At 41.2% G+C, this 25,200-nt stretch overlaps 1 protein-coding gene and 1 long non-coding RNA gene across 7 annotated transcripts in view; both read left to right on the plus strand.

Annotated features, from left to right (window-relative positions):
* Positions 1 to 3,344, plus strand: part of TAF2 (TATA-box binding protein associated factor 2) — a 67,885-nt gene extending 64,541 nt beyond the window's left edge. For 4 of the 6 annotated variants that reach the window (XM_019715846.2, XM_019716003.2, XM_019716149.2 and 1 more), the window contains one exon: positions 1,868 to 3,344. In XM_019715846.2, coding sequence (XP_019571405.2) covers positions 1,868 to 2,163 — 296 coding nt within the window. In that variant the 3' untranslated portion in view covers positions 2,164 to 3,344. The remainder of the gene's footprint in view (positions 1 to 1,867) is intronic. The other 2 variants (XM_019715914.2, XM_019716078.2) reach the window with 1 other exon arrangement.
* Positions 3,345 to 9,762: 6,418 nt separating this feature from the next.
* LOC141567866 (uncharacterized) lies at positions 9,763 to 21,831 on the plus strand. The gene is made up of 5 exons (XR_012490795.1): positions 9,763 to 10,447; positions 15,342 to 15,456; positions 19,521 to 19,664; positions 20,400 to 20,475; positions 21,704 to 21,831. It is a non-coding gene; the product is annotated as an uncharacterized LOC141567866 (long non-coding RNA).
* The last annotated feature ends 3,369 nt before the right edge of the window (positions 21,832 to 25,200 follow it).

Below are 25,200 nucleotides of genomic sequence, written 5' to 3' on the forward strand. Positions count from 1 at the left end.
CTGAAGTGTGTCCAGTTCATCACTATTTTCTCTAGTTCCCGTGTAGTTTCTGCTATTTGTTAAATGAATGTGTGAGCCAGAGAAGAAATATGGGATGGGTATTCAGAGCAATATGGAATAGCATTTACAAATACGTAGAGTTATGAAACGGCTAGCCTAGAGTGTATAGAAGGGAATAGTGGAAAATAAGGCTGGAACGGTAAATTCAGGACAGATTATAAATTGTCAGTAAAATTAGTTTTGGGGGCTGGCTTGGATCAGAATTAGTGCTGAGAACTTACTTTTTAAAAAAGAAAAGAAAGGACTGCATTGCAGTCCATTTTAGTGAAAAGTGTAGTTTTTTTAGTTTGGATTAAAAAAAATATGTTTTTTCAGAAACTGTTCCACGGAAATCCACGGAAATCCAAGGACTTTGGCTTTTAGTCTATTGGTAGAAGCAACTGAGATTTTTAAGTGGATAGTGATGACCAGCTTTGTTTTTTGGAAGATCACTGTGAAGCAGGCAAGCCCCAGCTTGAACGCTACTGGCAGGTTGGGCATGAGAATTCCTTGTTGTAGGGGCTGCCCTGTCCATCGTATGGTGTTTGTGGCCTCGCTGCCAGTAACCCTTCCTTCCCCAACCCCACCCCAGTTGTGACAACAGAAATGTCTCCAGACATTGCCAAATAACCCCGTGGGGGCAAAAGTGCCTCTGGTTGAGAACCACTCCTGGTGTAGCTGTGTAAAGTAAGGATTAGAGTACACGACACTTCAGGCCAAGAAACCAGTTAACAGGAGACTAGTACTGTAATCCAGGTGAGGTGAGGTGATTGGAATTAATACAGTTGCAGACAGGGTAGGGGGCAGATTTAAGAGATACTTGTGAGATCAACAAGATTTGGTAACCGACTAGATCTATTAATGGAAGGGAGGGTGGATCTAAAGTGTTTCTCAGGCTTTCTTCTTAGTTGGCTGCATGGAAAGCAGTAACATGAACCTAGGATAATACAGAAAGAGTTGTTTCTTAGAGTGTGGCCCAAGGATTGTAGAGTGGAGGAAACGATTCTTGTACACGAGAGTCTGAAAACTACTGTTGTAGATTCCTGGACAGAGAGAATGTTGGAAACGGAAAGAACTTTCAAAGACATTTGATTCATATTTTAGGTGAAATAAAGAGGGATGAAATGTGCTGAAGGTTAACAGAACCTGTCCTAGAGCACAGGGCTCCTAATTCTCAGGGGGTTTTTGTTTGTTTTTATTTTAAAATGACGTTACTCTTGTCTTCAAATTAGAGACATCCCCTCTGTAGACTATCCACCTTTTCTGGGTTTCTTAAACTAAGTATACTGAATAATATAAGAATAGTTCACTTTGCCTAGCCCCAGAAATTGTCTTAAGGAACTACAGAAATTGGAATTTTTGCTGAGATCATTAGGAGTAACTAGTGTTACATGTCTTTGTGTGTTTAATTGTTGTACAGGTGGCACAAATATAGTACTGCCGTTCCCCCCGCATACCTTAGGGCTGAACTGTAGTTGAAGGAGCTATGTTTTCATGGACCAATATGGGTCTCAACCTGTAACACACCTGTGTACTCATTACTGTTGCTTCTTTGTACTGTAAAATATTGAACACTAATGTTTGGAAGATGGTTTGGTGACACAATGGTATAGGTCATAATTTGTATAGACTGTAAGGGATTGAAATATTCAACTTCCTGGCCACAGTGCTAAAAACTTATTTGTGTGTAACCAGTTGGGTGTCTTACTTAGATACTTCTCCTGTTCCTAATTATTTCCAGGGAAGGGAGAAACATTTAGGAATCTCTCTTTTCGCTACTGTCATCAGCTCCCTCTTACTTTCGTCTCACTTTCCTTGTTACCTACAGGAATTCATTTGGGTGTTTTTAATCTTGAAGGTAAAGAACAGTCACCTTTGGAGATGAGTATTCTGCATCCGGTTGCAACAACGCCACTCTCAGTGTTTTCTAAGGAGTCTGTGTCCTCCAAACACAGTGAGCACCATCACCACCACCACCACGAGCACAAGAAGAAGAAGAAGAAGCACAAGCACAAGCACAAGCACAAGCACAAGCACGACAGTAAGGAGAAGGACAAGGAGGCTTTCACTTTCTCCAGCCCCGCCAGCGGCAGGTCTGTCCGTTCTCCTTCCCTTTCAGACTGAGGAGGGGACAAGGACACCTTTCCCTCGGTGTCCAGGACAATGTACACAAGTAAAACTTTGTCCTCTACCAAGAAGGATAACAGGGAAAAAAACGGGGGCCTCTTCTAAAAATTCAGAATCCATTTAAGTGCTAAACGTTTGATTTACATTATTTATACAATTGAGATGTAATTAGGAAAACGTGTTTTACAGCTCGGACTACACCGTTTGCTGCTTAACACACCCACCCACACACACACCCCCACCCACCCACCCAAACCTTTTCATAGGAGCCCTAGTCTCCACTGGTAAGCCTCATTCCCGGCCCTCACAGTCTCCATGTGCACTGCCAAAGCCGATTATGTTTTCAAGCCTTTGATGGATGTTATCAGGCAAAAGTTATGTTTTAAACAGAAGCGACTGCCAAATCTGCGGTGAAACCACTAGTGACATATTACATACCACCATTTGGAACTACTGAGAAAGGCTTTTCTTATAGAATCTTTTCTCTATTGCGTGTGTGTGTGTGTGTGTGTGTGTGTGTGTGTTAAACAGAGAAACTAAATATCAATTTATAAACAAGAATACCTGATATTTTCCTTTGCCCAAAAATACTGAAATTTTTAGAAGCAGCATTTGAAAAACAATTGAGTAAGTCTTTTGATAATGCATTCAGCAATTATGATGTTGGAATTTAACAGAACTATCCAATCTGTAGTTCTCAAATCACGATGTTTAAATTGGCTTTTTTCATTAAGTGTAATTGAATATATGTTCATACATAAAAAAAATTTGCTAAATGTGGACATTATACATACCCAACACATATTCTAAAATTATTTCTATATTACCCAAATTATGGTACCTTAAAAAAGTTTATATACTGTTTATTAACTTGGATATGGACAATTCGGCCCTCATACCATAAACATTTAAAAACAAATGAAATGTTTAGTTTTATACGTCAATAGTTTGTATGTTTGTGTGTTTTTTATTTCTGAATTTACCATGTGCTTTATTTTGTTTGTTTAAAAGTGTATGTTTTTCATCCCTGTTGTATTTTTTATCATTTCCCTCATCATTAGGAAGTTTGGAAGATACTTCTTCCCAGAATAGATATTTTAAAAGGCTCCCATATGTTAGACTTTTAAATATACTTTTATTTGCATTTAACTTGTTTAATAAATAACCTTTTAAATTGATCATTCTGCCTTTGTATCTTTTTCCATTTTTTGCTACATTTCTCTTTCTGTGTGTATGTAATATACCTGTCCACAAAGTTTGGGGAGAGCGCTGTGGATAGGTGGGATTTGATCTGGCCCTGCTAGGAAGAATGATTTCAGTAGGCAGAGATGCGGTGACGTTCTCTCAGCAGAAGATACAGTATTTTCAAAAGTGCAAAGCAAGGGTATGTTCCATAATTGTAAAGCAGTACAGTCGGTTTGGAGTACAGGTCAGGTGCAAAGGGAACGTGATCAGACACTGAAGGGCCTCAATGGCAGTTACTTGAAGAGTCCAATTAATTGAGTGTTGGCCAACTGAAATTATTTTTGGAAAATGGAATGTTTTATATTACAGTGTGCAGTTATACCATATATAGAATTCCCAACTTTGAAATAGTAAGGATGCATTTCAAAAAAATTATCAGCGTTGTAGGAAGACAGGGACAAATAATAGCTACCTACGTAATTTAAGCACCTCTTACATATCAAGCTTTATACTAGGAACTGTATATTGTGTATGTTATGTCTAAATTGGATATTTATATTGGATGTTTCTTATGAAGAACATTTTTTTATGGTAAGCTTTCAGCTATTTAACCTGGTGACTAGGAGCAGATAATGCAAAAAATTATTCACATTTTTGAAATAGGTAATTACACACAAACAATACAAACTTCTAGTGTAAGTCTTCCCAATATCCTTCCCCAGAGGCACTGTTGCAGCCTTACATGTATTTTTCCACAGCTAGTCTACACATATGTCTATATAGAATATACACTTTTTAACGAATGATATACTTGCAGAAACTGTTTTTTACTTTTGTATAGTTTATCTTTTATGACTACCACATTTTGTATTATTCTAACAAAGGTCTTCCTTATTCCATGATTATAAAAGAATTCTCCCAATTTTTCTGTTGGTTTTAAAGTTTTTATGTTTTCAGGTTTATATCCTTTATCCAACTAGAATCCATCTGGGATTTATTTTGATAAGTCCTTCCAGAATGCTACCCAACACCTTGTATTTAAAACTCCATCCTTTCTCTCTAGATTCAAGAGTTATATTCTAAATTCCCTTATATATTTAGGTTAATTTCTGAACTTTGTAGCTGCTTCCATGGAAATGTCTACTCATCTGCCAATACCACACGTAGGATTATTGTAGCCAGATCTGGTAGAGTTAGCGTCTGCTCATTTCTTTTTCAGAAATTTTTGGCTACTCGTGTAGGTTATTTTCTTTTTCTGGTTGACTTACTGATTTATATACAGTAATATTAATTCCTTGTGGTGTATGTTTCTATGGGTTTTGACAAATGCTCTGGGCTTGTGGATCCAACCACCACCATCCCGTCACTGCCAAATTCCCTCGTGCTGTCCCTTTGGAGTCACCTCCCCCACCACCCAACCCCTGGCTTCTGATCGATTTTCCGTCCCTATGGTTTTACTTTTTCGTGGGTTTATTTTTCTATGTAAATTTTGGAATCAGTCTTTCTAGCCTCGAAATTGTTTTTGTAGTTGGTATTTGTTGTGTGTTAAATCAAGGGTTAACTTAGAATTGATAATCTTGATTTTGATGATTCCTGTTAGGGATAATATTACTATCTATTGACATAGTACTTTTTTAAACTATATTACAAGGTGGTTTATTTTTTTGTGTTTGATATTGAAAAATGGTGTTTTTCATTAATACGGTTATGTCTATTCTTCATGCTGATTTTGTGCTTAGCTACTGCAGTCATCAGGATTCTCCAGAGAAACAGAACACGTGCGTGCACACACACACGCACACACATATTTGTTATAAGTTACTGACTCACATGATTATGGAGGTGGAGAAGGTCTACAGTCGGCTGTCTGAAGCGAGAGACCCAGGAGACCTCATGGTGTAGTCCAAAGGCCTGAGAGCAAGAGAGCCCACAGGACAGATTGCAGTTCTGGAGGCATGAGAGCCAAGAAGAAGATCGATGTCTCAGCTCGCATACAGTCAGGTAGAGAGGGAATTTCACCTTCCACTACCTTTTTGTTCTATTCAGGCCCTGAACAGATTGGATGATGACCACCCACGTCGGGTAGGGCCATCTGCTTTATTCAGTCCACGTATCCAGATGCTGAACACCCTCGTGGACACTCCCAGCAATGATGTTTAACCAGCTATCTATTCAGGCATCCCTTGGCCCAGTCACATTGATATATAAAATGAACCATCACAGCTACGTGACTAAATTCTCATTATTTGCAATATTTTTAATGCATTTCTTGGGTTTTACTTGAAAATAACTACATCTATAAATTATGGTAATTTTATTACTTTTCTAATTTTTATACATTTACTGTCTAATTTATTCTTTTATTTGACTTTTTTCTCGCACTGAGTTTGCCTGAGAGCTGCAAGAATGGGCATCGTCTCTCAACATCTTCCTGGCCGCTCCACTCTGCACTTGTCAACCCTTCCTCATGTGCTGTGGGTTTGCGTTTCAGATTCCTTCTAGTTTCTTAGAATTTGACAGTTACAATTTTCATATCTTGTTCTTATTTCTTTTGGATGAATCTTAAGGAGAGAATAGAGAAGCTACTTTACTACCAAAGTCTTGTAAATTCCTTAAAAAGACATTTTGATCAAAGTATCATCTTTACATTGAAATCCTTGTCTGGTAAATAGCGAGAAAGCTATTTAGTTTTTCCCATCCTGTTCTCCTAACCCATTGCTTCTGTTTCCAACTTTTTACTGTAAGTAAGTGAAATTTCTTCATATTAAATGTGCTCCAGCCCAAGTAAAACTGTCTTTCAAAGCTCATGATCTCTGGCACCCCCACCTTTAATGTGGGCTAGACTTTATGACTCACTTCCAAAGAATACAGTATGGAAAGGGAAAACTAGTAACTTTACGGTTAAGAAAGACAGGCGCTACCTTCACCAAGTGATCATAGTAAATGTCACCAGTGAGAAGTCATTGATACCATGTCGTCCTCAGTATGATGAGATGAGAAAGGACCTCTGTGGGTATGCTTCTCTGGGAGCATAAAAACCCACAATCCCAATCTATGCCGTCTAGTGAGAAAAAAACATCAGGCAAACCCAAAAGGAGGGATACTCCACAAAAGACTTCTTAAAACTATTACATTCATGTCAAATGAGGAATGATGGAGAGGCTGTCACAGACCAGGGGAGACGTAAGGAGACATGACAACAATGCAATGGGTTTTCCCGGATTGGATCCTGCAACAGAAAAAAATTTAGTGAAATCAAAATACATTCTGGAACTTAGTGAATGTACCAATGTTCATTTCTTAGATTTGACAAATGTGCTATGGTAACGTAACATGTTAACATAGGAGAAACTGAGTGAAGGATATATGGGAATATTTGCTAAGAAGAAAATTAACAGAATTGTCATGCCTCTAGGCTGTGAGTGTATTTGGATCATTTCTATAACCTAAATTATTTACTATGATAATCTAGTCAATAAGACAGACAGCCCCTGTCCTGAAAGATCATGCCACTGAGAGCTAGTGCTTTCGCTCACTCTTTTCTCATGTGTAACTCATACAGTGCTCACGTAGTTCATTAGGTACTCTTGTGGTCTTCATTGCTCTTACCACGATGGTATTTGCTTGGAACATTGCTTAGCGTAACACGGATGTACATCCACTTAAGTGGCATTCTTATTTCTATTGGTATGATGGTTACAAGTTCCATGGCAGGGTATAGACGGATGTGCAGAGTTTTGTACCAAGGGGAATTGCATAGAGTATATTATTTCATTTTTCCACTCACCAGCGTCAAGAAGCTGTCTCTAGAGGGCTTTGCTTTTTCAATAAGGATATATGCAGTTGTCTGCACCAGGTATTCTGTGGAATGTGCACGTGTTAGATAGTATGAATAGAGTAGAGAAAGAAGAAAGGACTCAGCAAATGGGGTGGGTCGAAAAGGGAGAAAATTTTATTATTTCTCAAGATAAACTTTTACCCCAGAAACATGTTACTTGGGTGTGTGAAGTCCTTCCCGTTTAATTATGAGTCACTGAGTGAGGGCTGAGTTCATTTCATTATCCTATTTATGATGCTTATTCTCCTTTATCTAGTGCCACACTGCAAGTCACCACTGGCACTTAAAATGGGCTGTTTTTACTGAATTTTATTGAGCGTAAAAGCAGAAGGTGATTTCATGAGCCAGAGAGTAAATAACTCTGTGGAGAGATGGTTCTGGAAAACAGGAAACCTGGGTGCTATGTCCCACCTTCACGGTATCTAGTGTTGTGGCTTCAAATAAATCACCCAAACGCACTGCAGCTTAATTTCCTTGAAAGATGAGAAGACTGTATAAGATTGTCTCGAAGTTTCTTGCCGGTTGCCAAACTCCTGTGATTATTCTGTTAACCACTGTACAGTATATCCATAGAGAAGGTCACACGTTGTTTAAGAACATTAGGTTATAAAGCCCTTGTTTCAGTTTTTAAATGCAGATAGCCTTGGCTGGTTTTATTTGAATTTTCTAAAAAGAACGTACCTTTTAGCCTCAGACCATCTGTATACGCTCAGAGCAGGTACGTAAGACATTATGTAGTTAGCTGTATGACTATGAAAAGTTTCAATTGAGTGTGAACTGGTTTCTCTTCTTACCTCTTTGGACAGACCTATCTTCTTCCCAAGATCAGCGCACAGGGATGTCCGTCAGCTGCCATGCTGGCCTTTAGAACTTTCACAGGCCCCACAGGCATCAATGTCCTACCACGTCCATAGGTCTCACTGGATGCCTGTCGAGTGTGAGACTCCAGGGGGGAGTTGAAGCCCCCTGCCTTCAGGGAGTCTCCGTTCTAATTGTAGACTTGAAATGAATCCATAAGTAGCAATAACGGGAACTTGGACCTGGAGTCTAAACTTAAACTACTGAGATACCTTAAGGCAGGCGATGGAGGGAGTGGGGAGAGCCTTGCCAAGTTCTCTGCTCCAATTACAGATACGCTCTAGAAATCGCTAGTGAAGAGTTGTGTGTATCCTGAAACTCTTGGGCCCTGCCTGTGATGCTCTGACAGAGCCCTCTTGTCCTTGAAATCTGGTGTCCAGATAGGTTATCCAGGACCGAGAGAACAATGCCAGGACTGACCCTGGGACTCCTGCATGTTAATCTGTGCCTAGCAAATGAGGAAAATCAGGATGAGGGAGTGAAATTTTATAACATTCATTCCATTGAGAGTACTGCCTTTGCGAATCAGTATGTCCATCCTAGTTGCTCGGTGTTAAAAAGTCCTTTTAGGGAATGATTATGGCAGTGGAAGGTGGTTTGTTGATTGGCTGGTTGATTATCATTTTAATATTCCTACTTGACAAGGTCAGACTTGATAATCCTTGAATTCCCCAAGTCTAGAAACCACTGCCCTCAGTACTTTGTAAACATAAGCTTGTGTCTGATGGAACTTATCTTCTGCTCTTTCGTCCTGTGGGTGGGAGTCAAGTCAGTAATTCTTTGCTCATTTTAGGGTTGAGCAAACCAACTTGGAACCATGTGTTTTACATTTTCTATTAATGTAATACAGGCTGTCTTGGCACTGACTACAAATCTGCTCTCCAGACACCTCTGTGCACAGTAATTATATGCATAGAGTTATTATGTATGAGGTCACCAGACCTCACATGTTCCTTACACCTTGCAAATACAGACCCACGTCCTTTCATGCGATAGGAGAGACATCATTCTTTAAATATTGTGGTTTTAATTAGTAACGGTACTTTTTTTTAAAACTGAAAAATAGAGATGTCTGTTTTCCTGGCGAAAGCTTCTAACGTCTCTTGAATATCTTGCTTCGAGGGGACCCTTCACACATCAGGTTTCGATTCTCATCCAGTTGTTTTTCCATTCCGAGAGGGGCCAGCGGTTATCCTAAGAGGTCAGGATTTGGTTTCCATGCTTAATTAAATGAGCGAGTTTCATGGCTATTTTTCCTATTAAATACAGAGGTTTTGTAGTGGTAAATACAGATGTTCTAATGCTGCATCTTAGGTGGTTGCCTGGTGATTCAGAAGACTTAACACAAGAGCTGGCTACTTCACTTCTCTTTCCACTAATGCCTGCAGGGGCTCCAGCTGAGGCGTACCTTAGCATATCTGTGAAGGAGAAACGTGTGATGCGTAAATGGAGTACAAAAAGGGATTCAGGAGCAACAGCCTCTACCCATCTGTCCTAAAGACTCTTCATGCTGTTACTGGTTAGGCTTTGGACTCACAAGTTGCCTCTGAATCTCATCTCTCTTGTATAGAAATTGTGATGTGGAGTAAGCTGTTTAACCTCCTCATTTGCAAAATGAAACCACTAATGTCTATGGGCCCTGGATGACGATGACAGACGGTGTGTTAAGTGTGTAGCATGAATTTTCTCAAGCCTCCCAACCCCAAGAGGCAGCATGGCAGACACTGTTTAGGTGCTCACCAATGATAGGCCTTCTCCCCTCCCTCACTTATAGAGCCCTGATTTTGTGTGGGTGAAAATGTGCTTCCTACATATTTGTGTTTCAAGCTTCACTTGCAGCTCGAGTAGCCATGTTTGACGGAGTTCTGGTCATGGAGACATACAAGGTCTGACAATGAAGTTCACGAACTTGTTGCACCGATGCTGCTAACCTTTTTTTTGATACCAGAGGGAGTATTCATTATGAATTTGTACCAACTGGACAAACAGTTAACTAACTTTACTATTTGGAAGTGCTGAAAAGGCTGCGTGAAAAAGTTAGACGACCTGAGCTTTTCGCCAACAATTCATGGCTCTTACATCACGACAATGCACCAGCTCACATGGCACTGTCTGTGAGGGAGTTTTTATCCAGTAAACAAATAACTGTATTGGAACACCCTCCCTACTCACCTGATCTGGACCCCAGTGACTTCTTTCTTTACCTGAAGATAAAGGAAATATTGAAAGGAAGACATTTTGATGACATTTGGGACGGCAAGGTTAATACAATGACAGCTCTGATGGCCATTCCAGAAAAAGTTCCAAAATTGCTTTGAAGGGTGGACTAGGCGCTGGCTCAGTGCAGAGCTTCCCAAGGGGAGTACTTTGAAGGTGACCACAGTGATGTACAGCAATGAGGTATGTAGCACTTTTTCTAGGAAATTATCTGTACGTGGAAATCTAGGGGGGTTCTGCCTTGGCTTTCCTGCTCAAGAGGACCCCTGTGGCTGGTACCTCTTCTGCTCTTTCTACCCTGAACACAGACATTGTGTCTGGAACTGCAGCAGCTCTCTTGTGCTGAAAGAAAGGATGAAAGAATCACAGATACCAGCCATAACATTGTTGAAATGCTAAACCAACATCTACAGTAACCATTTACCAGATTTCCAATTATGTGGAAGAATAGACTCTTATCTTAAAGCCACTATGGTCAGATATTCCTTTACTTGCGGTTGAATACATTCCTATTACAGGAAGTACCATTATGATCGACAATCTCCAGATGAGGAAACTGAGGCCCAGAGATGTTAAATAATTTGTGTGATTTATGCAGCTAGTCACTGATGGAACTGGAATTCAGACCCCACTAGGCTGATTTGGAGCCTGACCTCTTAACCACTTACCCAGTGATTTTTGGAGGAATGAAATGAAATACTTACATAAAGCATTTGTGCATAACATGGCACCCAGCTTGTAGTATATGCTCATTAAAATGTTAAGACCGTTGCCATAGTCACAAGCCCGTGTTAGTGCTTAATAACGTGACTCTCAGGTTTTGAGTCTCATGAAGTTATTTTCCATTCTGACAGGAGTCAACTTTTATCCTAAAAGGTTGGTATTTAGTTTTCATGTGTAATTGAACCGTCCATCTTCATGACTGTAGTCGGTGCTTAGTAAGTTTGTTGAATGAGTGAATGAAAAATTCAAAGATTTCCTAAGCACCACTCTTAGGAGGTTACTGGCTGCATTTTTGGTAATGAAGCCAGTTTTTTAAAAAAAATATTAGCATAGGACAAAGGTTCAGTGAACTAATCTGTCTGGGTTCAAATCCAGCCTCCACCACTGATTGATAAGCTGTGCGACATTAGGCAAGTAACTTAACCTCTCCGACCTCGGTTGCTTCATCTATGACATGGGGATAGTAAGAATCCAAATTGCCTCATAGTAATGTTTGCTAGAACTAATTGAAATTATACAATTAAAACAGTTTTTAAAGGGCCTGGCATATGCACTCAGTAAATGCTAGCTTTTAGAACAATAACTATTAATTATTTTTGTTAATTCATATGGACCCTACCCAAAGAGTTCCAATTAATGAAGCCATATTGTAAGCAAGATGCTCATGTAATAGATGCAGAAATGTGGATCATGGTGAGTTACCTACATTCAAATATAGAATAAAAACTTGGGGGCTCAGCTTGGTAGCCAGTATCTACATGCTTGCTTTCCTTTGTAAAATACAAATTCACTTTAAGTCTTGGTGTTTGTTAAAACTGAAAAAAAAAAAAAAAAAAAAAGTGCCTGTATTCTTAACTTGACAAATTAGAAAATGTTGCTCCCACTTGGTTTCCTCTTCCCATTTCTCTTTAAAGATTTACATACAGTTTGTTTATTTCAGAGGACGCAAGTCAACTTGATCAGGAAAAAAATAGCATTTCTCTACCTTACTCGCACTTACTATAACTTGAAAATGAAACAGCCAACAAGAGTGACAATGAAAGCTAGCAGTTCTAATGTTAGCTTGTGGAATTCTGCTTTTAAAAAAAACGGGGGGGCTGAAACTTCTGGAAAGGGGTGAAGAGATCTGCTGACTGATTCTCCACTGAAACAACCACAACTAGTAACAAAAAGGATCCAAAAACCCCATAGAACCATGTAAAGTCTCTGGAAACTATCCTAAGAGCATACAGCAAAGGAAGAAATAGTTATTCAGCGAACAGTGCCAAGTATGTAAGATCCAGCACCAGTCAGTGGTGCTGGAACCATGCATAGCCTCTCCCTCCCTCTGTGCCTGCTCGCTGAGCTTCATGGAAGCTCCACTCCAGGCAGGTGGGGCCCAAAAGACAGCACCCAATCCTGTCAGTTACCAGGAGGGTCAGGCCAACCACTTCCCTAATTGCCTCCAACTTCAAGTTACAGAGACTAAGTTCCTGGTAACTGCAGCCGCGAGGCGGGCTATACCCCTCCCCCATTCAGCCCCCACTTACCCAAGCGGGGAGGCTCTTCCCTGAGCACAGTAGTCTGAGAATAAGGGGCCTGATCGTCCTAAGTCATTCACAGCATGAAGATCCCACGCCAGGAGGGGCAAGCTGAGAAGGCCACAGCTACCCCTCCCCAGGTCTCTTATTGTTGATACTGAAATGCAACCAGTTGGTTGCCCAGGCACTGTGATTGCACCAGACCTTGCTTTTCATCTCAAGGACAGAAACAAATGAAAGTTTACTGACTTCAGACCACTTTTATGCAAAAAATGAACCAGAATTTAAAAAAATAATCCTCTGACCTAATACGAATTTCAAAAGTATAAGCCAAACTTTAGCTCCCAAAGTGGATTCCTACGATTTGATCTTTGTTAAGATTTATTTCAAATTAGAGGCATCGGCCTACTATTTTGGGGGGTGGTTTTGCTTTAGAAACCTTTCAGCACCTCCCATTTTTGCGAATTTTACTCTAATTGAGTCAGCTGAACAGGAATTATTCTATAACGTATTACTTTGGTATTGTAGTTTCCACTTCCAAGGGGACTTGATGTATTCAATCAATACATTCCAAAGGAAATGGAAGAGTCATTTAGATCCTCTACCATGAGGTGGTGATAAAAAGTTGTGTGTACATATTTGCAACACTAGGTTTAATATAATCATTACTGTACACCCTGCTGAGGTCAATGCTGGGGTTATGAAGATGGAAAGGTGAGTAAGACAGGATGTCCCTTGTCCTCAAGGGCATCGTCATTGCAAGGGACAGGTCCTAGAAACAAGGAGTTACCATACAACGTGATATGTATTGTGTTAGATGGAAGCCAGGTGCTGTGTGACAGAGAACAGGTCACCACGCAGGCAGAGGTGGGCAGGGACCATGGAAAGGAGAGCTTGGTCAGGGAAAGCCTTCCAACGGAGGACACCCAGACTTCAAAAATGTGTGTTTGAGGCAGAAACATACACACTTTCTCCATTTTGCCTCATGAATTAATCTTTATTGAGTCGTAAGTAACATTTGAGAACAAATGTTAAGGAAAACTTATGCTCATGATACACATTTTAGTAGTCAGGAATTTCAAATGCAAGGGACAGATATCCAACAAAAACCAACGTAAGCGAAGAAAGGAACTTGCTGGATCTTGTCAACGAGACATCAGGCTGCAGGCACACTTGGATCAGAGAACTCAGATGATGTCATCTTTCCAGCCTCCGGGGTCTGCTTGCCTTGGTGTGCTGGCCTTATCTCCTCCAATTGCAGATAGGACTTAAAATGTGGAGTTGGGGTGAAATGGATGTTAGTATCCTGGCATTCACTCATTCCCAGCTTAGCAACCCCAGGACAAAACAGCTTTTCCCTTCCACCATTTGCATACAAATCTCAGAGGAAGTTGTCTGTCCATGCTTGTCCATTGCAGGGCTGGCTCTGGTCGCATGCGCATCTCCGGACCAATCAATGGGCCAAGAGGATAGGGTGTGATGACTCACCCAGCCTTCGTCACAATCCCACGTTTGCTAGAGGAAGAAGTACTGTGTAGCCCACATCATCAGCATCACAAGAAATCCTCTAGGTTGAGGAAGGGTTTGTTAATGGAAAAGGGGTTCCATTACCAGAAGAAGAGGACAGACTGAAATAATAACTACCCTATAGCAGAGACTGCTAATGGTCTCTCAATATCTATTCTTCCATTCCGCCCCCAATGTTTTAGCTACCGTGTTTCCCTGAAAATAAGACCTAACCGGAAAATAAGCCCTAGCATGATTTTTCAGGATGACATCCCCTGAACATTAGCCCTAATGCGTCTTTTGGAGCAATTAATATAAAACCCGGTCTTATTTTCAGGGAAACACGGTGTGTATGTTTCCATCCAGAATAAAAGCATGTTTCTCAGGCTCACTTGCAAACAGGTGTGGCCATTTGACTAAATCTGGCATATGAATTTATGTAAGGTTGTTGTAGGACAACTTCAGAAAATCTTTCTTTAAAAATAGCTGTTATGTTCCCTTTGCCTCGCTTTTCTTCTTAGTTTTTTCCCTTCCTTTCTTTTGGAAGGAACATATGATGGCTGGCTCTTTACTTGCCCTATTGGACCAAGAAACAAGGGCCACATCATAGAGTCCCTGGGGACTTTGCAAAGCAGAGCTGCTGTACCTTCCCTAAATTGCCTAGTTCTGAACTTTTAGGTGAAAGAAAAATAAATACCTGCCTTGCTGAAAGCACTACATTTGACATATACACATCAAAATCCACTTCAGGGGAACTCCATGCTTTCTCCCTATTAATTTTGTTTCTTCAAACCTTAATTATAGCCTTAAGGCTGAACAGTGTGACATATTTATTCAATAAGTATTTATTGAGACTACTGTGTGCCGGTTCTAGGATGCAACTGGGAACTAAACTATTCAGTAGTCTAAAAAGCTTACATTTTAGTGGGGCAGGAAGAAATAATGGTGATACATGCTAAGAAAACTGGAGCATGGTTAAGGAGATAGGATATGGGAGTATTAGTATTATTTTTTGTAGGGTGGTATAGGGAAACCTCTCTTTGATAAAATAATATTTGAGCAGTGACCTAAATGAATGGAAGGTGTGATGGTAAATTTTATGCATCTACTTGAATGTGCCACGGGATGCCCGGATGTTTGGTTAAATATTACGTCTGGGTGTGTCTGTGAGTGTGTTTCTGGATGAGACTAACGTGAAGTGAGTGTGTAGACTGAGTAAAGCAGATTGCTCTCCATACGGTGGGTGGGCCTTATCTAATCCATTGACGGCCTGCATAGAATAAATGCTGAGTAAGAAAGAAGTCCGTCTCTGCCTGTCTGTTTTCTAGCTGGGACATTGGTTTATTCTCGACGTCAGACTCCGACTGGAACTTAACACCACCAGCTCTCCTGGGTCTCCAGGTTGCTGACTACAGATCTTGACCTTCTCAGCCTCCATAATCGGTGAGCCAGTTTCTTAGAGTAAACCTCTTTTTGGCATGGGAAGGAACAGTGAGAAGGCCAATGAGTTGAGAGTAGTGGTTCTCAAACTTTTTAGTCGCAGGGCCCGTTTGCACTGCGAAAAATTATTGAGGCTCCCTAAGAGTGTTGGTGATATGGATTCTATTGATATTTGTCATATTAGAAGTTAAAACGGAGAAAATTTAAAATTTTTATTGGTTTGTTTAAAAATTACAATAAGCACATGACATTAATAAAAGTAATATTTTTATGAAAAACGTATTTTGCAAAACAGTATTTAATGAGAAGGATAACATTGTTTTGCATTTTCATAAATCTCTTAAATGTCGAGCTTGCTATAGGACAGCTGGATCTCATACCTGTTCGTGCATCCAATCCATTGTACTATGTTGTTTTGATTTTAGGATATTAAGAAAATCTGGCCTCACCCAGGTACGTGGTTGAAAAATGGAACAGTGTTTTAACAGCCTTTTCAGATATCTGCAGTTATTCTTCTCTGATATGACATCAAAACGTAATAAATGGTAGTCTTTTTAAAGGGTAGTTGCAATATGGAATCAGAAACTATGTCAATGAAATATTTGTTCTCTGTCCCCCTTTGAGAAAATGGGCACGAAAACAACACTAGCATATTAGAATAATTAGAATCTTAGACTGAAAGTAATTTTGACTTCCAGAGCCCCAAAAGGGTGTCAGGAACTACGCTTTGAGAACTATTGCGTTAGCGTAAGTGAGGAACGAATGGGTGAAGGTGTCATCAGAGTACGTGTAGGAACTTGCCGGTTGTGATGAGGGTTTGGAAATTTATTCCAAGGAGAATGAGACGTCATTGTAGCGTTTTGAGTAGACAAGTGAATTGGTCTAACATTTAAAAGGTTCATTCTCTGTGTATGAGGCATGAGGGTAAGGGGCAGAGGCCAGCCAGGAGGCAGTTGCCATAATCCAGTGAGAGATGATGGCAGTTTGGACCACAGGATGATGGAGGTGGTCTGGCTTGCCAGATAAACAGTCAGAGGACCACTGTTTGCTGGGCATGTGACCTTGGAAATGATGACTTCTGGAAGCCTCCAAGTCCTCCTCTACACACCCACAGGGAGCACTTGGCTCAGGCCTGGCACATTAAGTGCTTAATACACATAGCTGTTTGCATTGCTATTGGATAGGGTCACACACAACCAGTGTGGTGGAAAGCCGGAAGATTTCCCGTCATCCTGAGGAGCTGTACCCAGGACTTCTGGTGTGTGTGTGTGTGTGTGTGTGTGTGTGTGTATACACACGAGTGCACGTGCAGATGCTGTTTTTAAGACACAAAAGAAGAGGATTGGAAAAAGGGGAGACCTGGGCAAAGGGATGCTTTGAATTAAGGGATGGTTTGTGGCAGGACACATGCCTTTCTTTAGCCTGATGTTTCTCAGGAGCATCTGTTTTGCCTTAAGCGTGGGGTTCCTTTAGGGACTGTTTTTAAAGGAAGTCAGTCTTTTCCTCCGGTTTCCCCCAACTCTTGCCATGGGGTTCGGCAGAGGCCGGTGGCATTCAGAATTGTGCACAGGCTGCTCTGCCTGCTGGGACACCAGCTTGCCGAGAATGAGCATGAGTGCCTGTCAGGAGGGAAGAATTTTCTGTTGATTCAAATCTAGAACAGATTTGAACTAATTCCCTGGAATTAAAAAGCCATCCTGTTTTTGGTTGACTGGAGAATGACGTTTGCAAATGCAGTTTTAAGCATGTTGCTCGGATGGGTTTTATGTTGCAGTACCTCCTTCTCTAGAGTGTTAAACACGTCATGAGTATCTGGTGGCTGTTTGCGTACAGTATGGTTTTGATTAAACGATAGTCACAATTCTGGGGAAACACATAGTATGGGCTTTTGGTATCAAAAAGGACACATATAGAGCGTCCACTCTGTCAATTCAGGACATTAGTACTTGTAAATTAATCACTTTTAATTAATTTTTCATGTGCCAAAGGGAGCGTGGTGTAATGGTAAGAGGATGGGTGATGAAGTCAGAGGAGAAATCCCAGCTCTCTGCTCTCCAGGTGTGTGACTTCAACCACTTAAACCCCTCTGAACCTCTCTTTCTTCATCTGTTAAATGGGCGTAATAACATTTCCTGTTCAGGGCAGGGCTCTTAGAAGATTTAAATTGCACAGTGGGTGTTGCGTACTTAGCTCCGTGTCTGGGAATTAGTGGGTGCTCTGAACACAGACCACCATGCCGTCCTCTCCGTGGCTTTCATGAGCAAAAATACTGAATCACATTTGTACAGCCCGAATCAGCAACGCATGCGTTAGGTGTCTTCAATGTAGGAGGAGCAATCTTTAGTCTCTTTTTAAATTTATTTTTTAAATTTTATTGGGGAATATTGGGGAACAGTGTGTTTCTCCAGGGCCCGTCAGCTCCAAGTCCTTGTCCTTCAATCTAGTTGTGGAGGATGCAGCTCAGCTCCAAGTCCAGTTGCTGTTTTGAGTCTTAGTTGCAGGGGGCGCAGCCCACCATCCCATGTGGGAATCGAACCGGCAACCCTGGTGTTCAGAGCTCGCGCTCTAACCAGCTGAGCCATCTGGCCGCCCCTGTAATCTTTAGTCTTTCCATCCAACAGAGAACTGAGAATATCACCTTTTTCACTCTTCAGGGCTCTCCCCTGACGCATAATATCCTGCATTGGAAAAGTGCAACGAACACACAAAAACTACAAAAGAAACCAGTGCCTGGTGATGCCAAACACACCCAGCTTGAGTAGGTAGAATGTGGACTGGGAGACAACTTCAGGGAGGGCTTAAGTCCCCTGAGAAACTTTGAGAACCGAGAACGGGAAGCTGGAGATTCCTGGACAGATGGGAAGAAAAGCCAAAGGGCCAGGCACAGTGGGGCTCCCTCAAACTGCCCAGGAGGACCCCTGCCCCGCGCTCCAGGGAGAGACCTGGGCGTGGGCTCTCTGTTCATGTGTTCTGTGTGACGGGCTTGTACCTGCAAGATTCATGAACAGGCAGCTCTCTCACTATTGAGCTCAGCAGCCAGCGGTCTCCCTCCGTCCCTACTGAAATGCTCATCGTTGCCTTGGGCATGCACCTTTCCTTTATGGCAAAGTGTTTTTCTAAACCAGCTACCTACTTTTTCTTACCCCCATTAAACCGAAAAGACATTTCTGGGCGAGCAATGGGTCCTCGTTCTTACCTCCTGGGCTCTGTGAGATGGCTGGTTTCCAGGGAGACGGCTAGCTGAGGGTGAGGGTGAGTTTTGAGAAAGAAGGGTGTGGGGCCTGACCCACTATCCCGGGAAGTCCTGCAGGATGTATGGTCTCATCACCTATACCACAGTCCCACCTGGGCTGCTTATTAAAACATCAGATTGCTGTGCAGCCAAATCAGTCTTTCACGAGCGAGATCTGGACATCTGCCCGTTTCACAAACACTTGGGGTGATTTGGTCACAGTGTAGTTTGAGCATCCCCGCCCTGCTGGACAGGCTTCCAACGGGTAGTTTGAAGCAGCCCCGTCTGTGATGGACTCGTGTGCCTGGTTGCCCCCGAAGAGAAGCCCATCTGCTGTACCTCACTGTTTTGCTAGCGCCGTGCTGGTGCGTTTCCGCCATGGGAGGAATGGCTGGGAGGGAGGTGGGAGCAGAAGGGAGGTGGCCTCTTCTCACGCCCTCTCCACTTACTCTTTATGCTGCACTCACAGAGGCATTGTTCCCAGGCAGAAATACACATATCCTTTGAGCCCAATTGGCTTCAGCAGAGTGCCACTGTGAGCCTACCTGAATTGTTTTGTTTGGAGAGTCCAGGAGGAGAGAAAAGGCTTTTGGTCGCTTCTTCCTAGAGCATCAGCTCCCTGGCAGAAAGACCTCCAGGGATGGAGCGTTCACATTGTCTGCTGGAACTCAGACAACTCACTCAGTCCCTCTCCGTGTTTGGAGGACTGGTTTGCGTGTTCCGCAAGTTCTGTGGCAACCTTGTTTTGTTTTGCTTTGTTTTGGCAGCACTGAAGGAAAACTCTAATGGGGGTCATTTTTCATACTGTTACCATAAATTTTTATTTTTCCACCAGGAAAGAAAAAAGAGCAGTAAATGGAATGTCCTGCTCTGAAGAAAGACACATGCAGGGAGGAAGGAAACACACAAAGCTCTGAATGACATCATTGACAAAAGAAAGTCCTTAGCAACCTTCCGTGATGCCCAGTGGACTTGACTGGTGGGTGTCTGAAGGAAATTAATTGATTCCTGTTTTTGTATGAGAGTGGAAAGGGGATTAGATGGAATGAATAGCAGCTTTCACCTTCATGCCTGTCTTCTCACCCTGCAAACAGAAATAAACGCCTTGAAATATTTTCTGAGTAATTTCACTCAGAAAGTAGTTTCACTAACTGGGAGGGGGATCGCTTGTGGTCTTCAGTTTTGGTTGGAAAGGGAAGAATTTTTGTATCTTTAAAGACATTTTTTTAAAGAAAAGTAGTAATTTAGGGATGCTGAGGTTTGAGTTGTGTAATGGTATATGAAGAGTTTACATGATGCCTTTATCCGTCTGTTTTTACCTTTACTTTTCATGTTAGTCAAACAGGGGCCTATCAAAGGCTATGCCTTTAAGTTTTAAATGTCATGAGCATTTACTTGATGCATTATGCTAACACTTACAACTCTGATCTTGTGAGAGGTTAAAGAGGTAGGTACTCTAATTTTTATCTGATAGATCAGGAAACTGAGATTGGAGACACCCAAAGTTAACCAAAAAAGTAGTGGAAGATGTGTGATTTGACCCCAGACTGTCTGATTCCAAAGTCTCTGGAGTTAACACAACCCAAAGTGTGTAGTGTTCCACAGTACTGCTCCGTGTATGTATGCACACACATCCATACAGATGCATACACACACGTGAGCAAAAGGTTGATTATTCCTTAGGGATAAAATATTTCTTTATTTCATTTTATAGGGACCAAGTTCAAGAGAGAGAAGATATCAGCGGAAAGAACGAAAACCCAGGGAGATGCTGGCTTTTGGAAAAATAGGTCAGGACTGTTAGTCTCCTAATACGTGTTGTAAGTCATTCTGGCTTTGCATTTTAGTTTTGTTCCTTTACTAACTTTGTGTGTTCTTATGGGCGAGTGGTAATGTCCTCGACTCTGGGTTTTCTCACCTGTGAAAGATGGAGCTGGATCAAATGACCATTAGATTCCTTCAGTTTCTAACATGCTGTGAGTAGACATGGCTCCTGCCTTCCAGAAGCTTGCAGTCTCTAAGCAGGTATAACATACAAGCTATGCTTGAGGCAAATAGCAGTTCACATGAATAATTGAAGTGTCTCTTAGGTGGTCTTGAAGTCATTATTAAATGACTTCAAGGAAGGCAGAGAGCTGACAACTGTGGGGTCATCAGAAAAGAGTTCCCCCAAGGACATAAAACTGAAGCTGCTCTTTTCAAAAGCTCAGACAATAGGACTCAAAAATTTACAAGATACATACACACTCTTTGTAATGAGTCAAATATTATAGAAGTGCATGAAATTGAAAAGTCAGAAAAAAGATGAGAGTCCTTGCCATATGATATTTTGGTTTTTCATTTTGCTGTTTACACACTGACTCTTTACACACATTGTAGCTAAAGTCACATGGTATCATTGCCATTCACTCAGGGCACTTCCGTGTGGTCTGGAGCTCCTTGATGACACTTCCGGCTCACTACATCTGCAGTGATGATGCACTTAATAAATCATTGGTTGAATGACTGTCGGCATCTTTTCGAGATGCTTGTTCATTCACTGACGCCACCGCTTTACTGAGCGCTCTGTGGGCCAGGCCCTGTATGCCATGTTGATCCTGCCCTCACGTAGTTCCATAGTTCCTTGGAGATGTGTTTATAAATAGCTGAAATATAAAGTAGGAAGGGAAGACTGCCCCAAGATAAATTTTATAATTGAGACTCTGTCCATTTGGATGGACGGGAAGGAAGAGCGCAAGTAAATTTTCAACCCAATAGAGTTAAGTGGGAAGACATACAATGGGGAACCAGACGACTAGGCGATTCTTATTTATTTGGTCCTATCAATTCCTCGACTCTCAAGATGGATCAGTTTCTTTAGGCCTTTGAAGTTGACTCTTACATTTTCTCCACTATTCCAGCATCTTGTAAGGCTACACACAAGAGACTAAGATTACTTCCTCACTTTTGGATAGAATTCTAGAAGAATCCAGAACATGTATGAAAACAATATAATAAGAGTAGTGGTTGCCTTCACAGACAAAACAAAAACTTGAATGGAAATAGTGGCCTGATATTGCGGGGGCAAGGAGAGAGGAGGATGAAAGAAAACCCGGCTGGTCTTTCCATTTCCATTTATCACCTCATGGAGAATTAAGCATGGGAAATCTAGGTGAGTGGTGGTTTCATTTTGAAAGTAATTAATTAATTTTTTTGACAAACAAAGGCAGTGTTTACACTGTCCAAGGCAACGTGCTAAGCTCTGAGAGACAGAAGAGACTCACTATCTGTAAGTCTGAGACAGAATATGCAAAGTATATTAGATTATAGGGCTGCCATAACAAAGTACCACAGACTGGGTGGCTCAAACAACAGATATTTATTTTCTTACAGTTCTAGAGGCTAGAAGTCCAAGATCAAGGTGTCATCAGGGTCGTTCCTTCCGAGACCTTTCTTCTTGGCTTCCAAATGGCTACTTTCTACTCATGCGTTCACCTGGTCTTTCCTCTGTGTGTTACTTGTGTCCTAATCTATTCTTCTTATAAGGATACCAGTTATATTGGATTGGGGCCCATCCATATCATCTCATTTTGTCTAAATTATCTCTTTAAAGACCCTATTTCCAAGTATAGTCACATTCTGAGGTAGTAGAGGTTAGGTCTTCAACCAATGAATTTTGAGGGGACACAATTCAGCTTATAGTAACATGGAGCTTCCAACTTTCAGCCTCAATTCAGGAAGGGGAGAAGCTTGGGGGTGTTTATTTTGTTAAAGTTTACCTTTAATGGGTAAATAAACACGTGTTCTTCTGACAAATTGAAAACCAGCTTGAAAAAGCCAAAGCACTAAAATTTTCCATTCACTCGGGATTTCACTGTTTGATAAAGATGGCAATTTTTCCATTTTTGGCACTAAGCTGTGTTCACCAGCCCTGACTCTTTTGTTTACTAAGTCCTTAGTTACAGCCTAGAGTTGACGTAGAATGTCTTGCTCTGGAAACGTGTACACATTGTACAAGCTCTAAAAGAGGGGGAAGAAAAACCATGATACTTTGCTGGCCTTAGGCTGACTTTTACTATAAAGGAGGATTTCCAGGGTGTGAAAAGAAAGGATAGATGATGCTGAACAATCTTCTTCCAGTGGACATAGATGAATTGTTTGGACTTGGATAAGAGAGAACATTTTGACTTGGGATCAAGGGGAACAGCATGACGTTAAGACTGTTGGTTGTGCTTATCAACAGGAACCCCTCTGCTTGTTAGAGGCACTTGTATTTCTATAAGGGATATTTTCATTTCTGACCTTAATTATGACCTCTAACAGCCTGTGTGAAATAATGAAAGATAATGCAAAATTCCATCTCTGAGCCAATATTATTATTCTCACAGGGTGGTCACTTTTGATAAAGAAACCATCCTTATTTTGTGCATGTGGTTATGACAACCTATAGATTTAAAATCTAACAATGTTATTAACTTGATTTTTTTCCATCAAGAAAGAATAATTGTGCATAAAGCATTTATAGACTAGTTGACTGCTATGAAACATTGTAAGGCATCTTGTTCAGCTCCCTTATCTTACAGGTGAAAGACCTGAGGTTAGCAGATGTCACATATCACTCTTAAGGTCATCAACCCAATGAGATGTACATTCCCCAACTCCCTATTTAGAGCTTGTTCCAGCCGTAGAGTCACAGAGCATTTGTGCTAAACACGACCTTAGAGGCCATTGAGCCCAACCTTCTTGTTATAGTTAATTAATTAATTCTTGTTAATTAAGGACTGTGCTGCCCAGAGAGGTGAGAAGAGGAGGCAGAGCCAGGGGCTGGAACCTACATCTTTATTCTGAGAACCCTCTTCCAGGATTTCTCTCAGGGCATCCTGAGTTTCTATGGTGCACAGAGCTAGTGAAAGGGGTCCTGGTTCTTTTTCTTACAGGGGAAGGGACCATGTGTTTGGTGCTCCTCTTCTTAGCATCTTTATCTTTCTTTTGCACAGAAGGAAGATGGGGCAGGGCTTAGTGGTTCCAACAAGAAGCCTTCCAAATTTCCAGTTTTACTGAAGTGCAGTGGGTCAATTGAATATATTTATCAATTGGTCAAACTATTGAGTACCTGCTGGTATGCAAGGGTAAAAAACAAACAAAGACAACAGAGAAGTGAAGACTTTCTCTCGTCCAGGTAGGGAAAATAGATACAAAGACTCCAAAACATACTAAAAACACACTGTGCATAGAACTTTTCTACTCACACACCAACTATTCCCTTTATTGTAGTCTCATGGACATGTCTCTTCCCCCTTTCTAAAGCCAACCCTCCTTGAAGCAAGACTGTGTCTTAGTCATTTCTGTCCACAGGACTTAGCATATCCAATAACAGTTTAACTTAAATTAACTTACATTCAACAACGTTACAGGACGTCATAATACACAAGATGTCATAAGGTTCCTACATTGGTTAGGATTAGACACAACTGTGGGAAATAGGAAACAAAGGCAGTAGAAGTGTATTGCTACCCCACATTCAGGATGTCAGTAGGCGGTAGCCAGCACTTTCTGCCACAAGTGATCTAGACACCTTCTTTCTTATTGCACTGTTGAGTGTGGCTTCCATTCCAAAATGGCTGCTGGATTACACATAAATGCTAGCCAGCAGGAAGGAGGATGTGATGAAGAATAATATGCCCCTACCTTTAAGAATACTTCCAAGAAATTGCATATACCACTTCTGCTTAAATCACATTAACCAAAATTTAGCCATGGACATAGCTAGTTACAAAGGAGTCTGGGAAATGTAGTCTTTTTTGCAGAGCTGCAGGCTCACCTAAATATCAGGCATTCAATTACTGAAGGAGAGCGGAGATCAGGGAGAAAAGTGGCAGGATCTGACACAACTCCTGAAAGAAATGTTTCACTTCAATATTTCAGTCTTTTTTTTTTTTTTTCAATTAGGGGAGGATCATCAGTCTCTAGTCTTATGATTAAAATTCTAGATTTAATAACAAACAGATCTGAACCTTAGCTCTACCGAACTGCATGTGTGTGACTTTGGTGAAGGCATTTAACTCATAGAATTGTTGGAAAAATTAATTCAGGTCCTGGCAGGTGAATAATATGCAATAAATGATAGTGTTCATTGTTTTTTTCCCTTAATAATTTCCCTGTTGAGAAAATGCATACATGAAAGCATGTCTAGTAAAAGCTATACCATCCATCAGCTAGAGGATGCATGCCTTTCAAGCTGCAGTCACCACAGTGGCAAAACAAGAAGTAATTCTTTCCTTCTAATTAAGTTGGTTGGGGGAATCACTGCTGTGACTATTCTGTACATATGGGTCCTGGTCCTGTGGCCACATGGGAAATACCATTACTCATAGGATTCTCTGTGTTTGGGGGGTAGGTGCCCTGGATGGAAATGGCATAGAAGGGTTCCAGAATCTTTAAATACGTTCCCATTATAAGTATGTCCACAAAACATGTCTTTTTCCTATATTGAAGGACACTATAAAGTTCCTGGTACCCGCCCCCAACCAATATCA

This window comes from Rhinolophus sinicus, linkage group LG12 (genome assembly GCF_036562045.2).
Source record: "Rhinolophus sinicus isolate RSC01 linkage group LG12, ASM3656204v1, whole genome shotgun sequence".
Lineage (NCBI taxonomy): Eukaryota > Metazoa > Chordata > Mammalia > Chiroptera > Rhinolophidae > Rhinolophus > Rhinolophus sinicus.